Raw genomic sequence first — 20,319 nt, 5'->3', positions numbered from 1 at the left:
GTCGGCGTTGGCGGGAAACCTTGCCCTCGAACCCCGCCTCGCGAGCCGAATGTACACTTGAGCGTGGCCGTCGGTTGCCTTGGAAACACTTAGGCAAACGGGCAAAGGATTGTGATACTGACGAAGGTTCTCATTGGTAGGATCTCACGCCCAGGGGGCCAATAACTACCTCGAATGACACTGATTGGACAAACCATAAGCTGTTTGACCCGCCTTCCGTTTTGTTCACCAATCAATCGTCACATGAGACAAATGAAGTTCAATGTTCGCGTAAGGTGCTTCGGTATTCACGGAGGGCTAGTGCGCAGTTTGTGTGTGCTTTTGTACGCGCTGCAAACGGTTAACAAAGAAGGTTTGCTTAAGTGTATTACGCAGAGAGAAAATGCACAACCTTGTCAGGTGAGGTGAAAGGCAAGGGGGCGGGCGACACCGTACTCTGCAGTCAAGTGTTGCTCCGGCGTCAGCAGAGAAGAGCGATGGATGCGAATAAGACGGTACTCTGTGACAGCCTCGTCGTGTGGGTAAGTGACCTGGAATACACGGACGGCTGTAACCGTGGTGAAGTGACTCGGACGAGGGCATTTTTTTTGTCCCACTCGACATGGCGTTTGTTTAATCGAGTACAATGCCATTTGCATTTCCTTGTTGGCGTCGGGTTTCAACCTTGTACCGTCAGCTGCTTCCTGAAACATAATTTGCATTTCTGCCATCGTACTGGAAGAGAGTGAATTCGCAAGGCTGGACTTTATGCCCACTGATTGTTAATGTGCGGCGTATATAGCGCCCGTCATTACAGTTTACGAAGTACCTTCAGTTTCGGCCTGCATTAAGAAGAACTAATCGTTAAATGACACATATATATATATATATATATATATATATATATATGTATATATATATATATATATATATATATATATGTGTATATATATATATATATATATATATATATATATATATATATGTGTGTATAATATAATATAATATAATATAATAATATGTATCGTTTTTAATCCCTGTAGTTAGCCAAGTGACAAGACCAAGCCCTAGAATCTAGGGGGCTTAGGCTTTGGTGTTTAGTGTACCGGATCTTCATCTCCGACGTTGCTTTATTTCATTACTTGTATTGCCCACCTGTCCGATGTACCAAGCACTTGCATTTTGGACGTGTGTGTGTGTGTGTGTGGCTGGCTCATCATTTTAATTTGCAGATTATCTAGTCTAACGAGTTGCTGTCTGGTGCCTCGTTCTGGGTCGATTCATGCATTGCGCCAGCCTGTGGGTTCAACCAGGACAGGGTTTGGCTCTTCCCGTTCGTGAAATGGCTTCTGATAATTGATGGATCAATAAATAATCGGTGCGTTACTGCTGTGCGTGTGTGTATATGTATGTACCTGTATGTATAATGATTTAATGTAAGAAAACAAATATTTATGTTTTTTTAAATGTTGACCCTTTTGTTGTTGCTGGCCAAAATGCAAAAGTTTCATCTGTTATGTACTTAATCTCTCTATCAATTTCTCTGCTGTCACGAGTGGTTGTCTGCTTGTATGATGGGATTCTATAATGTTGGTAATACCTGGCCGGGTTGGCACAGTGAATGCTAGTTTTTTTCTGTTTTCTGTTTTATTGTGGTTTTCCAAGTACAGTAGATGTTTAACTCCACATTAGTAAACTAAATGGCTCGTTGAATAACTGAATCATTGAAATGACATGCAAACTGGTTTTTGTGTTGTTCCCTCTATTGATCTCCAATTCATGGTGAAACTTAAGTCCATAAACTATTAACTTAAATTAGGTTAACCAAATTGTACTTGCAGAATTTCACGAACATCCAAGCAGATATTTGGTTTTTCTTGTGTTTGCCCTCCTATCACGACTACCTATTGAAATACTTGAAACTTCCATGTAGCCTATATTTTAAATTACAAATTGAAGGACACAGTCCTTTTTGAGATTTGTGCGGTTTATATGTTGGTCCCCCATTGCACAACAAACCCGCTAAACCCCTCAAATTACGGTCATTTCCATTGAATCACTGATGTGAAATGTAGACTTGAATGTAATGCTGTGTTTACTGGCTATCAGACTGTTCGGAGCTTCCAGTTGTGATGCTTCGCTCTCCTAGTTCTGTGTATTATCTTGGGTTTCTGGTCAGAATTTTCACTGAAACACGAGGTTACTGTTGACATTTTAAAAAGAGAAAAAAACAATTAAGGAAAAACTGAAATTTGTGTGTAAATATTGAGCAAGCTAAATGGATTAAATGTGTATCACATAGTCTAGCTTTGGTGACGCAAAGAAAGAAGTGCGAGACACGTGAGGAGTAACGGCGTACGCTGAGAGAGTCGGCTTCAAAGATCGAAAGTATAAAACCAGACAGGAGGAGAGGAAGGCCTCTTGAAAATAATAGCAGAGTCTGAGAAGCAGGCTTTACAGGAACACGCTCAAGAAAGGGAGTGCCGGTGAAGAGAAGTTCACACACATGTGAATAGAGAGGAAAGGCGCTGAAAGTACACAAAGGGCAAGAGATTGCAAGTATTTTTGAGTTATTCTATTACCTGCCTTCAACAGGTATTGTGGCTAGTATCCTATATTTTAAGTTGGACCAGTGGCAACCTACTGATGAAGATTTGTGAAATTGGTTTAGACATTTTTGCATGATTTGAGAACAAGCAAACAGATAACAATGTAATGTGAGGGTTGAATTATTGTCCTTGGTATACAAATTAAATAAATATCATCAAACAAAACTGAAAAATTCATAAGACAGATTGAGGATATTATGATTTTTATTTATTTTGATGTATTCAACGAGTTTTCAGGTTATGGAGGATAAAGAAAATGTTTTCTATGTCAGGTAGTTGTTTGCATTAACCATGGTGCTGGACAGAGGCAGTGCGGTGCATGTTAGATTAGCACATGAAAGTAAGGATGTCACTGTGACTGTCTCATAGCACAGTTCAGATCTATTTTCTATTGGTATATTATACAGTGCCATATCTATCTATCTATCTTATAGTGCCTTACATAGCTACCCACTTTCACCATGGAGATTTCATCCTCAGTGTCACCCAGTCCCTTTAATGTACCATTTAGTGCTCCTCCCTGTGCCCGGTTCTTGGATTTTGTGTCCTAAGGGCATCTCACTGGTGTGACACTTGAACTGCCGCCTTTTAGTGTTGGGCTGCAGGTTCCTTCCCACAAAGCCACCCTTTTGAATGCTTGGGCTTCCATTAGATTTCATGGCCTACTCAATGCTGACCCTTCATTTCTGTGCCAGCCAACTCCCTCCTCCTCCTGTGGTGTGTGTGTGTGTGTGTGGGCTTGGCTTGCTTCTCTCTAAAGTTCCTGCTGCAGTGCAGCTGCCGCTTCTTCTTCTGTATTATGTAGTGCCTTTCACTTCTATCTCTCTATACATGGTTTTGCTGTACTCCATACGTGTCCCCCGGACATCAATGACCCAATAAGCCTATAAACGTATAACGGAGATCGGACACTAAATTACAGAATAGTCAAAGGTAACATTTCAAACACTAAGCAGGGGTGTCGAACTCCAGTCCTGGAGGGCCACAGTGGCTGCAGGTTTTCATTCTAACCATCTTCTTAATTAGTGACCAGTTTTTGATGCTAATTAACTTCTTTTGCCTTAGCTTTCATTACCTTGACTCCGGCCCCTTTAGTTGTTTTTTCCTTAATTAGCAGCAGAACAGTAATGAGACATAAAACAAGCAGGACATGACCAGCTCACCCGTACCCATCAAACAAAATCTGAAAATAAAGATGAAGGTCTCAGTAAGGTTGATCCCTCAGGTTACCAAAACATTTTAGGAGTTCTTAGAAAAAAACAGAATATCAACAGTTTTGGAAATGTCTGCTGTGGCAAAAAGAGAGCAGCAAGAAGCCATGGAATGGAATAACGGGTTTAATTAACAGCAGGAATCAGCTTCTCATTAAGGAACTGCTTGAAGTTTGAAGCCCCAATTTAGCTGGTCATCTGTCGGCTCGTTTCAGGTCTCATTTCAGTTTGACTGTCATTTTAAAGAAGAAAAGAATCAACTCAAGAGGACTGAATCCTTTAAAACAGGGCTATTAAAATAGAGGGAAAAGAAGTGAATTAGCAGTGAAAACTGGACACTGATTAGGAAAAGGGTGAGAATGAAAACCTGCAGCCACTGCGGCCCTCCAGGACTGGAGTTTGACACCCGTGCACTAGAGGATGATGTAGTTGGAGGTAAAGTCCTATGAAGTCGAGTTCATTGTTATTGGCAAAGAAGACAAGCATTTTGAGGCCAGGTAGTTCTTTTCACTAGTGCATGTGGTAGAAATGTTGATTATCACCTGCAAGTAAGAATTTCACGCTATTCTGTACTTGTGACAATAAGGATCTTATGAACCTATAATATTATCAATATATATCTTTTGAAAGTCCAGTCTCAGAAAACCTTAAAGAATGTGTCAGTGTAGTCACAATGCACTGGCATTGCCCAGCAGTGCACTTGGGGGTCAGTCACTCTGCTACTTTTCGATGTAGATATGATGTTTTATGCCTGAAGTCTCTGATGTCTTGCATGATCCACAAATCAACCTTCATTCGTTTATTTTTAGTATGAAATTATTCTTTTTAAAGTGGTCTGCAGTGTTCAAGTTCAAAGGTATTGTATTGATGTGCAGCACATGGGAGGCAGCAGAGCCACTCTTGGCTGGGTGAGTGTGCTTCTCATTTCAAAGGTCTTTTGAAGATTACAGGCCTGAAATGGCAAAGGCAGCAAACATACCACTCCATCATTGGCTTGACTTTAACCCCATGCCGAGTCTGTTATTGACATCCTGTGGTACACATTTCATCCTTGAGAGATGCCCTGCTCTAATGGTTTGCCCAGTTTTAACATTTCAGGGACCCGGTATCTTCGGACGCCACTGTTCACACTTTCTTAGTACCTGTGTGAATGCCGGTTTGACTTGTGGGTTCCTGGTACTCTGGAAAGGCCCATGTTCAGGTTCAAATCCTTTCTCATTCTCTCTGGCATTTTATAACCACCAAACCTTTTATTTTGTACTCCTCTTAATCTGCCGCTCTGCTGACTGACTGACAGTACAGCTTATAAACTTTAGTTTCCATCCGCTTAAGCCTTTGTTAGCCGCTCCTGTTGTTTAACTCCCCGTAGCTTACTTTGAATTTGCATGTGTATCTCACTTTATCTTGTTTCTTTTAGTCATCTTTTCGCTTCTCTCGCCAATCCCCGGGTTTGGTCCTGTGGAAACGCAATTTAAAGTGTTTTTTTTTTTCATGGGAATTGTTACATATGCATTATGTTCACTTTTGATAATGCAACATATAACTAGCCATGAGTGACTATCGTTTCAATAAAAACAAGACTTTCTGATAAAACAATCTACTTATGAGAGTGGTAATATCCAGAGCCGATGTAGCCGGTGGCATTGTTCTCAAGAATCTGTGGATTTCTGGCCATTGTGGATTGCACGTCATTGTAATAAATAAATCTGGCCGACCGATAGTTCGGGATATTGCCATTGCATCGTGACATAATTGTTGCAATGCTCTTAGACTACCTTGATATGCTGATGGTAATATTACTGCTGTACCTATTTTGAATTTGTCTGAACTATTGATATTTGAATTTTGAATATGATCAGAGACCTTTCATATGTTCCATTCTAAGTTTAGCTTGATTTGATTTAATAAAGAAGAGACGATTCGCTGTGTAATGTAATGTTGCGATAGATGTTGAGATGATAGAAGTGGGTTAAATATTTACTATTGAACCCATCGCTAATTTTGACCAGAAATATTGTGTGGGTATTATACGTTTCTCTGAATGCGTTTGTTTCATATTGTACGACCATCCTGTTTCGCCATCTGGGAAAGGCAAAGGAAAGAGTAAAGGATCTGAATGTGGCGATGCATTTGACATAAATGATGAACCGTGCTTTGCCTTTGGATATACACGAATATCTACTCTGTCTTTGTACCTCCCTCTTTCGAAAGTATTATCGCTGACAATACAAACATGTAGGTTTATTATAAATGCAACTGTGATCTTTCAGATTCATATAGACCTCCAAGAAAATGTCTTTGTCCGTTTGTTGCTGATAAATCTCGTGTAAAGTGCGATTTGCATCCACTATTGGCTGTATAACATCTATTACGTTGGATTGTTTAACTGTTTCAGTTCTATGTTGCATCGCTTCTCTGTGATCATAAAGAGACACCTGACCAAATTGTGTTTTTTTTTTTTCGAAATTAAACTTGTCGTAGCTGAAATTGTTGCGGGACCACAGATTCTGATAGCGTATTGTCCATTCTTGTGTAAATCAACATTTTGTGCATTAAGTGATGCTAACGATTGAAGATGAATACATTTTGCCTGTAGCGTTTGTGGATTTCACTTTCACCAAACAATACATTTTTTAATTCTTGCGGCAACGCCTCTTCATTGGGAAGCAGCAGTACTTTTTCCTGATGGCAACACGAATTAGACCAGGGGGCTCAAACTCAATTTACCTGGGGGCCGCAGGAGGCAAAGTCAGGATGAGGCTGGGCCGCATAAGGGATTTCACAAAAAAAAAGTCCTCAAATGTCATTATTAACAGTTTTAATTATTTCTTCTGAACATGAATAGAACATTGAGTGAAGATCATGAACAGTTCCTCTGAACATGGCATCTTTTGCCTACTCCTTCCTGCCAGAGACTTGACAGTGCTTCTTCTCACAAATCTGAACCACATTTGGCTTTAGAGAGGAAGCAGTTGAGACCCTCAGTATGGCTTGAAGATGATCATCATTAAGTCTAGACCTGTACTTTGACTTATTGAAGTTCAAGGTGGAGAATAACTTTTCACACAAATATGTGCTCCCAAAAAGGCACATGGTGCGCTTGAACATGCGGGAAAGCTCAGGGAAGCTGGGGGGCAATTCTCTCAAAATTGCACATGCATGTCTGTTTTTCCACTTATCTCCCTGAACTTGGCTTTGATATCAGAGTTGCATTGCAGGTCAATGAGCTCCATTTGAAGCACAGGAGGGCATCTTGCACATCAAATGAAAAGGGGTCCACAAAAATTTAGGAAAGTGGCTCTGTGCGTTTTGAAGTCTGCAAATCTGTGATCAAATTCCTTCTCTAGCTTAAAAATGGCATCAACATATTTCTCACCACTGAATGGTATGCCTGCATCCACAAGTTCCTTGCATGCTGGGAAATGGCAAAGGTTTGTCTGAGAGAGCTGGGATTTCCATAACACAAGTTTTGTGGAGAATGCTCTCACGTTGTCATAGGCAGCGCTGACGAGCTGCCCCTGGCCTTGTAACATCTTGTTTAGTACATTCAGCTTTTGTGTGATGTCAACAAGAAAAGCTAAGTCCATGAGCCATTTGTGATCACTCAACTCAGAAACAGCCTTCCCATCCTTCTCCATGAAGGCTTTCGCTTCTTCTCTCAACTCAAAAAATCTTTTCAGGACATTTCCCCTGCTGAACCAACGTACTTCGGTGAAATAGAGCACATCTCCCTATTCTGACCCCATTTCCTCTAAAAAAGCACGGAACCTCCTGTGCATTAAGCCCCTGGATCTGATTTGGTTGACGCATTTCACAACAACAGACATCACATTGTTACACGGCAGGCATTTGCTGCAAAGGGCCTGCTGATGGATAATGCAGTGAAGAGCAAAGGTCTCCTCTACACCCTCCTCTTCAAGTTTTTTTTGAACAAGTGCCACCAGTCCATTTTTCCTCCCTGTCATCGATGGCGCTCCGTCGGTTATTATTCCAACAAACCTCTTCCATGGCAAACCTGCATTCTCAATGGCATCACACAGATGAAATATCTCATTAGCGGTGGTCTGGCCATGCATTGGAATTATTGGAATTTGAGCCGTCAATTCAAAATTGCAATCAACACCACGGACATAAATTGTGAGCTGAGCAGTGTCTGTTATGTCTGTGCTCTCGTCAAGAGCAACTGAGTATGCATCAAAACATTTGGCTTTCTCACACAGTTGAAGATAAATGTCACTTGACATGTCAGAAATGCGCTCTGCCACAGTGTTGGCAGAAAGGCTGATTTTGCTAAACTGACCTTTCTTTTCCGGACAGATAATACTTGCAGCCTGTAACATGCATTTTTTAACAAACTCTCCTTCTGTGAATGGTTTCCCTGCCTTAGCAATCATCTCACTAACCATGTAACTAGCTTGGACTGATGCAGCATTCTCTTTGGTTGCTTTCTTGAAGAAATCTTGTTGCCTCATTAGACATGCTTTAAGACTGGCAACCCGCTTGGCTCTCTCATCCCCTTGATATTTTGCACATTCCTCAGCATGTTTAGCGGAATAATGGCGTTTCAAGTTGTATTCCTTGTGCACTGCAACTTTCTCTGTGCAAATAAGACATGTGCGGATGCCCCTGTGCTCAACAAAGAAATACTGCGTCTCCCACTTTTCCTGAAATTGTCTGTGCTCGTCATCAATCTTTCTCTTCACTGCAGGCTTTGATGAAGTCATGATGAAGGTATGACCAAATCTAATTCTGTACTAAACTTCTCTCCCTTGTGTCTGTTCTAATTCTAATTGGCTTAGCAGCTAATTGTGCACACAGAACGTCTTCCCATAATAACTGTTATGATGGCATAACGTCATTTCCAATCAGCAGCTCCCGCCCGCCGTCCCTTGCATTATCCCTTGAATCGCAATAAAAATCGCGATCCATTCATTGCCTTTGCGAAGGCCGGCATTGGTGCGGGCCACAAAATATTGTACCAAGGGCCGCAAATGGCCCGCGGGCCGCGAGTTTGAGACCCCTGAATTAGACGATGTACAAGTCTCTGACTTAAACTTTAAAGCCTTACAATATCTACATACTTCCGACATATCACCTCTGTCCATATATTCGATCTCTTTTTGCTGTTCTGCTATTTCACCGAGTAATAATTTCCATTTTTTTATGCGAATGCAATCTTTTCTTTTTTTGACACATTCGAATTTTAGTACTGTCATATTTTTGAACTTGCTCTGCGTGTGTATTGTGCCAAGGTGTTTTTTGAGCCTTTTGAATTCCACTGCTTCCATAATCTGTAACCTGCTCTGGATGTGTAAGACGCCAACGTTTTTGAACGTCTTTATGAAGTTCTACTGTGTCTTTTACTCTTTGTCTTTTATTTCTGATCCCGTTTGGACCTGCAAGGTTTTCAATTCCACTTGTTCTGGGGTGATTATTACTTTCCTTGCCTAGGTTGCCGTCTCACAGGAACATGCTTTCAATGGATGTCAGTATGACGGGACTTGACCGTGTCGTGGGAAGTGAAAGTGTGTCTCTGTCTCTCTTCAGAAGATCACGTCTTGTCACAAGATTTTTTTTTTTTTATAATAGAGAGATGTGTAAAATCGATGTTGATTAGACAGACAATGATTTACAGTGCTGTGAAAAAGTATTTGCCCCCTTCCCGATTTCTTATTTTTTTTGCATGTATGTCACACATAACTGTTTCAGATCCTCAAACACATTTCAATATTAGACAAAGATAACCCAAGTAAACACAAAATGCAGCTTTTAAGCGATGATTTTATTTATTAAGGAAAAAAAGCTATCCAAACCTACATGGCCCTGTATGGAAAAACGTAACTGTGGTTAATCCCATTTTTTGGAGTTCACTTTCACAAGCCACACTCAGGCCTGATTACTGCCAGACCTTAAATTGAACCAGTCAGACAAAGTGAAGTAGGCCAAAAGATCCCAAATACAAAGACATCATGCCGTGAAATTCAGGAAAAGATGAGAAACAAAGTAATTGACGTCTATCAGTCTGGAAAGGTTACAAAGCCATTTTTAAAGGTGAGAGCCATTATCCACAAATGGATCAAACGTTGAACAGTGGTGAACCTTCCCAGGTAGTTTGCCGGCCTACAACAAGAGCATAGCGATGACTCATCCATGAGGTCACAAAAGAACCCAGAAGAACATCTAAAAAACAGCAGGCCTCACTTGCCTCATTTAAGGTCAGAGTTCATGACTCAACCATGAGAAAGAGGCTGATCAAAAATGGCATGCATGGTGAAAACCACTTCTGACCAAAAAGAACATAAAGGCTTGTCTCAATTTTGCCAAAAACATCTTAATGATCCCCAAGCCTTTTGGGAAAATATTCTGTGGAAACAAAACAAAAGTTGAACATTTTGGAAGGTGTGTGCCCCGTTCCATCCGGTGTTAAATATAACGCAGCATTTCAGAAAAAGAACATTATGCCAGCAGTCAAACATGGTGGTGGGTAGTGTGATGGTCTGGGGCTGCTTTGCTGCTTCAGGACCTGGACGACTTACTGTGATTGATGGAACTGCGAATTCTGGAACTCTCTCTACCAAAAAGTCCTGAAGGAGAATGTCCGGCCATCAGTTCGTGACCTCAAGCTGAAGTGCACTTGGGTTCTGCAGCAGCACGATGATCCAAAACACACCAGCAAATCCACCTCTTGAGTTTGTCTCCATGTCTTTCCTGTTAAAATAAGGAGAGCGGTTAGTACACGGTCGCAGTCCCCTGCCTTGCGATTTCGTGCTGCTTGTCCGGTCCGTTAGCTCCTTAGTCGCTTGTGTGTGACAGCAGGTTGCCTGTAGAATTTCTTTGCTGATTTAGTCACTTGGCTCTTATTTTTCATTTCAATGTTTAAATTCTTTTTAAGACTCGATGCACCAAAACCTCACAAGAATTCTGGGTGGGGGGGAGCTCATGGGGGTGCGGCCAACTAGTCTAAATGTGTTTGGGATACTTAAGAAAAGCCATTTGACCATATCCCTCGTGGTATCCTGTATGGGGTACTTTGGGAATATGGGGCACTAGGCCTGCTGTTATGGGTTGTTTGGCCCCTGTGAAAGATGCCCCGGACACAGACAGACACGACACCAGATTTCCACAACATACACGGTTTATTTTCGTTTCCTATTTACAACACAAACACAGTGCCCAAAGACTCTCAGTCCTTTTCCACTCCTTTCTCTTCTTCATTGCCTCCACTCCTCTCCTGCAAGCTCCATTCTCTTCCACCCGACTCCGGCTCCTCGAGTGGAGTGAGGTGGCCTCTGTTATAGCTCACCCAGATGTGCTCCATGTGCTTCCTGATGATCTTCCAGCAGCACTACCTGGTGTGGTGGAAATGCTGCCTTCTAGGGCTCCATAATTATCCAGGCATCCCCTGGTGGTGACCATGGGCCCCCACACAGACCAGGGCAGCTGCCCATTCATGGCATGGTATTGTCCCTCTCCTGGTCCTTCCAGGTGTCCCAGCTGGGCTGAATCCCCAGCTGTCTGCCACACCCCTAAACAGCTGGAGCGAGAGCTTAGTTTGCATTGCTGGCATTAACGCTGACTTCTTCCCGGTGGGTGTGGGATTCCATCAGGGCTGCCCTTTGTCACCGATCCTGATTTTTATGGACTAAAGGGGTGGCAGGGGTCCAGTTCAGTGACCTGCTTTTGGCAGATGATGTGGGTTCTGTTGGCTTTATCACATGGTGACCTCGGCTGTGCATTGCTGTTGAGTGTGAAGTGGTCATGATGAGGATATTAGGCACCTCCAAGTCTGAGGTTATGGTTTTCAGCTGGAAAAGGGTGGAGAGACCTCTTCAGGGTGCTGCCTCAAGTGGATGAGTTTAAGTACCGTATATATACTCGCAGATAAGTCGGAACTTGATTTTACCGTATAATTTCTGGTACTTTTATAATGTCGGTCATATAAGTTGAATGCAGAAAACTCACACTATTGGTCCAAGAGATTACAGTAAGAGTACAGCTAATGCCCCCCTGAGAGGGTAACCACGAAGCACATGGCCATTTTTTTTTCTATGTATTGTGCCTACGTGACCATGCGGTAATACCCGAATTATTCCAAAGCGACGTTTGCACTGTTTTGTGTTTTTTGTATCTCACCACCTCCTACGCCTTTATCGTAAGAGCATCCCTTACTTACGATGGAGCATTTGATCAGAAGAAAATATGAAGCCGGTTTTAAATTAAAAGTGCCGAAAGAAATTGGTAACTGCTGTCACAAATGAGCGACTAAGAAGCAGCTAACAGACTCAACAAGCAGCACAAAATCACAAGCCAGGGGACTGCAACGGTGTACTAACCGCTCTCTTTATTTTAACAGGAAAGATGAGAAAACAACCCCTTGAGGACAGAGGTCAGAAATAAAAGGCAAAGAGTAGAGTCTTTTCGCATTCGCATCATTCTTATGCACATAACGTGGATTTACACAATAATTGACCATTATACCATAAAGAATCTGTGGTCCCGCAACAGCTAAAGCAACGACAAGTTGAATTTCAAAGAATACACAATTCGGTCAGGTGTACTGTATATTAATGATCACGGAGAAGCGATGCAAATTTTAACAGGCAAAAAGAAAAGTAATGTATATATTCCACGAATAACATTACACACCAAAGGAGTTTGTGATATGCCATTCGTATGAAAATGTTTACAGTTTACTGCGAGAATAGCTTTTGCTATGACAATCAATAAATCACAGGGACAAACATTACAAAAAGTCGGATTATTTCTTAGAGAAACAGAAACAATATTCACTCACGGGCAGTTATACGTTGCATTGTCACAATGTGTCTCCAAAAAATATTGTTTTTAATGAAGCTTTAAAGTAAAAGTGCAAATAATGAAATTGAAACAATTCCAAAGAAAAAAAAAAAATAAAATTGTATATCCGATTAACAAAACACAGGGGTTGGCGAGTGAAGCGAGCAAGGGGCGAAGCCCCCTAGTAAAATAAAAAAATTAAGGGTTGCATTTTTGAACGGGTGTATAAGTCGGGTTCTGATTTTATGATCGATTTTTCGGGTTTCTAAGACCTGACTTATACGTGAGTATATACGGTATCTCAGGCTCTAGTTCAGGGTGGATCGGAGCAGTGTCTGCAGTCATACAGATATTGTGCCAGTTAGTCGCGGTTAAGAGAGAGCTGAGCTGAAATTCCAGTCTCTTGATTTACCAGTCAATTTACATTCCCACTCTCAACTGTGGCCACGAGCTTTGGGTAGCGACTGAGAGAACTTGATCACAGTTACAAGCAGTGGAAATGAGTTTCCTTCACAGGGTGTCTGGACTCAGACTTAGAAGTGGGTGAGAAGTGGCAGACATTCAGGAGAAACTCAAAGTAGTGTGAGAAGTAGGGGGTACCACCGAGCCCCCAAAATCCAGACACACACACGACACAATACAACTCCGTGGTTCAATAAACAGATTTTTAATCCAACTGCCTACAGTGATACAATACATAAAGCCAAGAACAATCACAAAACCTATGCCTTCTGTTATCTCCTTCCATCCTCTAAGTGAGTTTCGCCAACTCCCTCCCGACTCTGACTCCCTGAGGCATGACAGCGGGCTCCTTTTAAGCTGGACCTAGGATTACTTCTGGTGGCACAATATGGCTTGTTGGAGGCACTTCCAGGTCGTACGGAAAACAGGGAGGTCCCCATCAGCAGTGCCCTGTACATTCACCCAGGGAGCCATACAGGGCTGCACTTCTGAACTCCAATTCCCATGCAGCCGTGCAGGTGTCCAAACTGGGACTACTTGTGAGGGACGCTGCCACCTGTTAATTTGGGGGATGAACTGCCCCTGGCCTCCAAACTTTCAGAATTATAAGGTGCCCCTGCTACCTGTTGGACAGAGTGGTGGCTGTGTGGCTAGGGATCTGCACTGGCAATCAGAAGGTTGCTGGTTTGAATCCTGTAAATGCCAATAGGGACTCTGCTCTGTTGGGCCCTTGAGCAAGGCCCTTAACCTGCAATTGCTCTGTCCTGGGTATGATGCTAATCTGCATCCATCCCTGCATCCAACCTGCAGGGAAAAAACTCCAGCCACCATTAAAAACCTCACACTGTTCCACTCCATCTGAACTAGTGTGGTGCTGAGGTGTCACCCGTTGCATGGCTGCACTCGGATCCTAATCTGGGATCCTGAGTTGGTTTGTCCTGTGATGGGTGCGACAATGCGCTGTATCAGCACCTGCTCCAAACCTCTCTCTCTCTCTCTCTCTCTCTCTCTCTCTCTCTCTCTCTCTCTCTCTCTCTCTCTCTCTCTCTCTTTGTCAGAGAGTGTCCACAATCTGTCCATCCTTCATTATGGCTTCACGGCAGGGGAAGAAATCTTCGTTGATCCTGGGTGGGATGGCTGTGTGACCCCCTGGGCACTTACAATAGAGAAGCCAGTTGAGGTGGTTGGGGCACCTGACTGGGATTCCTCATGGTAGCCTACCCTGTGGAGTTGTTTCGGGCATGTCCAACTTGGAGGAGACCTCGGGGCAGACCTTTGACACACTGAAGAGACAAAATCTCACAGCAGGTCTGGAAACACTTGGGTATCCATTTAGAGCATTTGAGGGAGGTGGCAGGGGAAAAGAAATGTCTGGGCATCTTTCCTTGGACTGCTACCCATGCAACCCAAACTGGTAAGTGGTAAAAACTGGATAGATGGATTAGTAGACTTCTGAATTGAAAGAAAATGAAGGGTCAATAATTGCACTGATGATTTGTGTCCACTTGGGCCCCTCTCTTTCCATTGGAGACCCTAAACCTACAGCTCAGTGTTCTCCCTAGCATCTTTTAGCTAATTTAGTTGAGCGCCCAGCTGTCATCTCGCATGACATTGTGAGATGACAGCCGCAGATCTAATGATCTGCAGAGTTGGCAAGGGACGAGCGGGTGGGTGGGAAAATATTTTAGAGGTAGGATCGCAAGTTGCGAGGTGCTAAAGCTAATAGCGGGGATGAGGCGGAGCGTAGTTCACAAGCAAAGAGTATGGGGAGGTTGGCTTTCGAGAGGGGGATGTACATGGTAATAGCAGGGGCAGAGCAGTTTAGTTACAGTAGCAAGGAGTATGGAGAGGTGGGCAGGCAAGAGGAGGACTGATAAAAAAAAAAAATACTCGTGGAACCAGCCTATCAGATATCAGAAAAAGGGGCGTCAGGAAGTGACGTCTCTGTTCTCAGTGTCAGTGCAGTCTGTGTAGTGCTGCTAAGCTTATGTCGAGAATAAAGTTGACATTTCCACTTTATTCTCGCCGTTTATCTCGAGATTAACGTCGACATGTTGACTTTATTCTCGTAGTTTGTCATTAAAGTAGAACATCGTAAACTAAACTTTATCTAAAAATGAATATTTAATTTACTAGATTTTCTCGAACCCCGTCATAAATTATGTAGCGCATGAAATGCTTTGTGTTATTGTGTGGTGATTGGTTATGTGGAGAAAGAAAAAGAAAGGATAGGAATTGGGGTTTTGGTACGTCAGAGAGAGACCGTACGCATGCAATAAAGAAAGCCCGCTCAGAAGAACATCCATTGAATTCTGTGTTCGTGTCTCCAATCACCGGATCACGAACCCAACATTTACACAGTATTTAAGTTAAACCTGTGCGATTCCCATTCATGCATACAGTTTTTTGGAGCCTTGTCACACCTGCCATAACATACACCTGGGGACCCCTTACTGCGAGGGAGCAGCACTACCGCCTCACTACCATGCATGTTTAATACACGCTTTAATGTATTTCATCATGAAAATGATATCAAGTATGTATCTTAGCATTGTAAATGTTCAGAGAGCAGGAATATCATGAAGTGAATGTATTCTGTGCAGCGATCCCTTCCAGTGCCTCCTCAGTGCAAGGGGAAGTCCGGTTAAGAAGCGTGTAGTGATTAACAACTCGGTCTGGGAACACTTAACACAAAGCATTTAATGCACTACACTACCTTATGACGGGGTTTGAGAAAATCTAGTAAATTAAACATTGATTTTAAGATGAAGTTTAGTTTACGACATTCAACTTTAATGACAAAATAAAATATGAGAATAAAGTGGAAATGTCGAACAAGTCGACTTTATTCTCGACATATAGTGTTTTTTTCTTCAGTGTGCCCATATTTTTTTTTTTTTCTTCACCGTGGCCCTAATACACTTCTGCACTTTTGTTAAAGTGACCCATCTGCCATTTCCTGCCGTAGTGCAAGTGTGCACTGAATATCCAACAGGCTCACACTTTTCCACTCAAAAGTCTTCTTCATGGATACTTTTAATTTTTTCCAAACGTTTTACCAACATGAGCAACACTGAAAACAACATCTGCTCAGTTATTTCAGAAAAGAGACGCCACAAACTAATGAAAGTGCGGCATCAACTCCTCATGTGGCAATTTCAGACAAAGACATTGCAAAGGCTGGTCCAGCAGGGGAAATCTCTTCAGCACACACTCTGCCAATTGATAAATCAAAGCACCGCTTATCCAGCATAAACAAGCAATGGTTTAAAGATTTTGATTGGCTAATGGTCAAAGAACGTGGTATGTGGTGCTCATTGTGCATGAAATTTTCAAACAAACATCCCCCAAGGAGGGAGTTACTTTGGGTAAATATGCCATGCACAAGAATTCGAAAAGAAAGCTTGCTGGGCCATGAGAAAACTAAAATGCACATTGAGTCTTCTGCTGACCTTTTAGGAAAGCGTGTACTAGAGCAAACTGGAATCGGTCAAATTGAAAGATCTGTATCTGTGTTAAATAACTTACAGTGAGATGCCTTTGTCGGAGCTTTAAGATCCATGGCAAAAAATGAGTTGCCACATACAACGTTGTTTGAAAAGCTGTTGGAACACTGTAAAGAAACGGGTTGTTCCTTTTCTAGGAAGAAAACAAAAATAAATATTTAACTGAAGACACCTTCTGCATATGCAAGTTGGCTTTGAAGAATATTTCTTCATTTTTTTCATTGTTTCTTCCCGACAGTGACAATACTTGTGCCTCTTTGTTTATGTCATAACAATTGTTATTTAAAATTTTTGTTAGGGTTGCAGGATCCTGAATTGGATATTTCTTAAATTTAATAAAAAATATTCTGGCACAAGTGTCAAACCTTAAAAAAGGAAGTCATATTGAGCATTGGAAAATAATTGATAATAATTAACTAACCACCAAATTTCCCCATCCCGCTCCACCCGGCTGGAAAAAATTTCTGGGGAGAACATTGCAGCTGAATGGTTGCTAATGAAGAACGCCCCCTTTTTTTTCTCCACATTTTTTCCTTTGCAATTCTTTTAAATCTCGGTACTTTGTATTGCTGATTTCTGTTTCTCCTTTTTAGCTGATGGAAGGAACAAGATCCTTACTACTTGATTAGCTTAATCACACTTGACCCATTTCAGCCAGCGGAAAAAAGTATCAGCTCATCTGTGATGTAACATTTCAAGAGCTTAAGACTTTATTTATCCGGCTTGGGGGAAGCCTTAGGTAGCTGGTTTTCGGATTGGCATGCAGCATATGTGACTGGTGGAACCAAGTAAGAAGTCGAAATCTCTTCAGTCAGCCTGAAGTGGATTAAGTAGGTTTAAAAATAGACGGATAGATGGATGTAGGAATCCCTCAGTCAGTTTAATTAATTTCCTGTAACTCGAGGCTGTCAAGCAGCTCCTGTTGTTGAAGGTCACAATGTCTTCTGCGGTTTATGGTGTGTGTCAGCTGTTAGTCACAGTGCTTGACTCGAGTGGGTGGAAGGCGCCAGGGATGAGCTGAAGTATCAGTGCCAAGGGTCAGTGTGTGAGTTGAGAGCAGTGCTTCCCAAACTCTGTCCTGGGGACCCCCTGTGGCCTGCAGGTTTTTGTTCCAACCAACTTCCGTTTCTCATTGGACTCTTAGCCTAGTTAAGTGATTTGTTTCCCAGTTTCTGTGTTTTGGAGTCGATGTAAAAATTACAAACTAAGTTTGGTAGATTTATATTAAAATGTAATAAGCAGTTACATTGGCACTCCAGCCCCCATAAAAAAACCTCACACTCGTTCCAGTCCATCTGAACTAGCGTGGTGCTGGGGAGTCACCCGCTGCGTGGCTGCACTCAAGTCCTAATCTGGGATCCTGAGTTGGTTTGTCATGTGGTGGGCACACCAACGCACTGTATCAGCGCCTGCTCCTAACCAGGGCTGTGGAGTCTGAGTCAAGGAGTCGGAGCCTGCTCCTAACCTAAAAAATGGGGAATATGTATTTTTTTTTTTTTAAGTCGTTAACAGTATTTTCAACCTAATTTTCGTTCTGTTTTTCCAGGTGTTCTGGTTATTTAATTGATTAATTCCTAACCAGTAATGGCGCACTGCATGGAATACACTTGACTTGAGCCTTCATAGTTTTCCTCCTCTTTCTCTGGACGTTTACCATTCTGTTTCTGTTCTCGGTACTCAAATGTGGCAATTGGTGCCACGGCCCACCTGACAAGTTGTTTGCCTGCCTGTGGTAAAGTCATCCCTGACGGAGGATCACAGGAATCATGGGGAAAAAGGGGTCCTTTCATCGGATTGGCTGGCCCAGCAACGTTTCAGCCGTGGAATGGCCAAATGGGGAGGCAGCTTGATGGATGAGGTCTCCAGGACTCTAAAAATATCCAAATCTTATTATGTGATATCATCTACTGTTAAATTCTGTTCCGTACTTCTAAAATATGTATTATTATGCTGTATTAAGGATTTGTTCTGTTCTGTGTATTATATTGTATTGACCCCCTTCTTTTGACACCCACTGCACGCCCAATCTACCTGGAAAGGGGTCTCTCTTTGAACTGCCTTTCCCAAGGTTTCTTCCATTTTTCCCTACAAGGTTTTTTTTGGGAGTTTTTCCTTGTCTTCTTACAGAGTCAAGTCTGGGGGGCTGTCAAGAGTTAGGGCGTGTTTAAGCCCATTGCGGCACTTCCTGTGTGATTTTGAGCTATACAAAAATAAACTGGATTGTATTGTATTGTATTTGCTCAGAAGTTGATGCGCTTGCTGCTTCCTGAGCAGCTCTTCTTTTCTCAACCCTACCGGCCCTTCTCTTCTTTCATTGGCCTCTTTTTGCATTAAAACTGATTAAATCAGTGTTTGTGTTTTAATTACTTAGTACGTTTTCCTTAATTTTTCACTTAAGCTGGAACTTAAATCATTCTTGAGGCAGATTTGAAGACCTAGGATATGAAGATGTAGGGATAAGAGCAGCGCCTGTACGCACACACTGCATGGTGCTGCCGAGAGTTGATTCTACAATAAAATAAAAATAAAAAAGAGGAATAACCTTGGAGGTCAATCATCACCCCGAAAGTGGACAGTATACGTCACGTAGTATATGTGTACCAAATTTCAGGTCCATAAGTCAAACGGTTTGCGAGCTACAGGTGATTTAAAATCTTGGACAGACAAACGGACAGCCACGGTAGCGTATTATATAAGAAGATTAGCGGGTCTGACACTGAAGTCGTTGCAGCCTTCATCATCCCGGGTGTCTGCTGTGCTGGTTGTTAACTGTCACTATTAGGGTTAAACGAAGATAGCAAACTACACAGGAAAAGGGGAAAATAATAGGAAAACGACAAAAGAGTGTTAAACATTTATAGCTTTAGAAAAAAATAGAAATATTTCTAAATGTATATATATATAAAAGCCAAATACCACTGACTCACTCATCACGAAATCTCCTGAACCGCGAGGACTTGCTACATGACATTTGGAATGGAGGTTACCCTTGGCCCATAGGTGCTCGCTAAGAAATGGTTTGAAAAATTTCGTGGCCCAAGTGCGAAATTTCTTATAGTTTTTTAGACCCGTTTATATGTCTGTCTGCTTTTCACGGGAGAACTACTTAACGGATTTAGATCGGGTTTTTTTTCTAGAATTTGCTTGAACATTCCGGTTGATTTTGCGACTCCTGTCATTGCACTATGTATCATGGTTTGTGTGCGAATCCGAGAGAGACTCATCGGGCTGTGGGGCCCTCCTCCTCGCGCGTCTGCCTCGCGGTGTAACCTTAACTCCACTTGGTTAGAGAACAACTTAATGGAATTTAGATTGGGTTTTTTTCTAGAATTTGCTTGAACATTCCGGTTGATTTTGTGACTTCTCTCATTGCGCTAAGAATCATAGTTCGCTTGCAGGAGTGATATATTCACGCTAATCCGAGAGAGAGGCTGTGGGCCGAGGGGATGGGGAAGAGTGACGTCAGGGGTAGAGAGCTGAGCGGGGCCTGTTTCACTTCTACATGGGCGAAGCCAGGGGGGATGGCTAGTGTCTTATAAATGAAAATACCATACTATTGTGTTTTTATGAATTCAGAATAAGAGAAGAGTGTAAAAGACCAGCTAATTAAAAGAGATCAGTTGTTATCGATTATTATCACTGATTGTGAATCTGCAGCCACAGGGGGTCCCCAGGATCGAGTTTGGGAACCACTGGTCTGTCCTGAAACAGGCTCACAGGGTACTACAGGCAGTTCATGCCCAGTTTTGCACATTG

General features: G+C 42.3%; 1 protein-coding gene across 1 annotated transcript in view; it reads left to right on the top strand.

Annotated features, from left to right (window-relative positions):
- The first annotated feature begins 263 nt into the window (after window positions 1-263).
- Window positions 264-20,319, top strand: part of hook1 (hook microtubule-tethering protein 1) — a 143,577-nt gene continuing 123,521 nt past the window's right edge. The window contains exon 1 of the mRNA XM_039734456.1: window positions 264-521. Coding sequence (XP_039590390.1) covers window positions 477-521 — 45 coding nt within the window. The 5' untranslated portion in view covers window positions 264-476. The remainder of the gene's footprint in view (window positions 522-20,319) is intronic.

Source organism: Polypterus senegalus, chromosome 14, assembly GCF_016835505.1.
Source record: "Polypterus senegalus isolate Bchr_013 chromosome 14, ASM1683550v1, whole genome shotgun sequence".
NCBI classification, from domain to species: domain Eukaryota; kingdom Metazoa; phylum Chordata; class Cladistia; order Polypteriformes; family Polypteridae; genus Polypterus; species Polypterus senegalus.
This window is presented reverse-complemented; position numbering and strand designations above follow the sequence as displayed.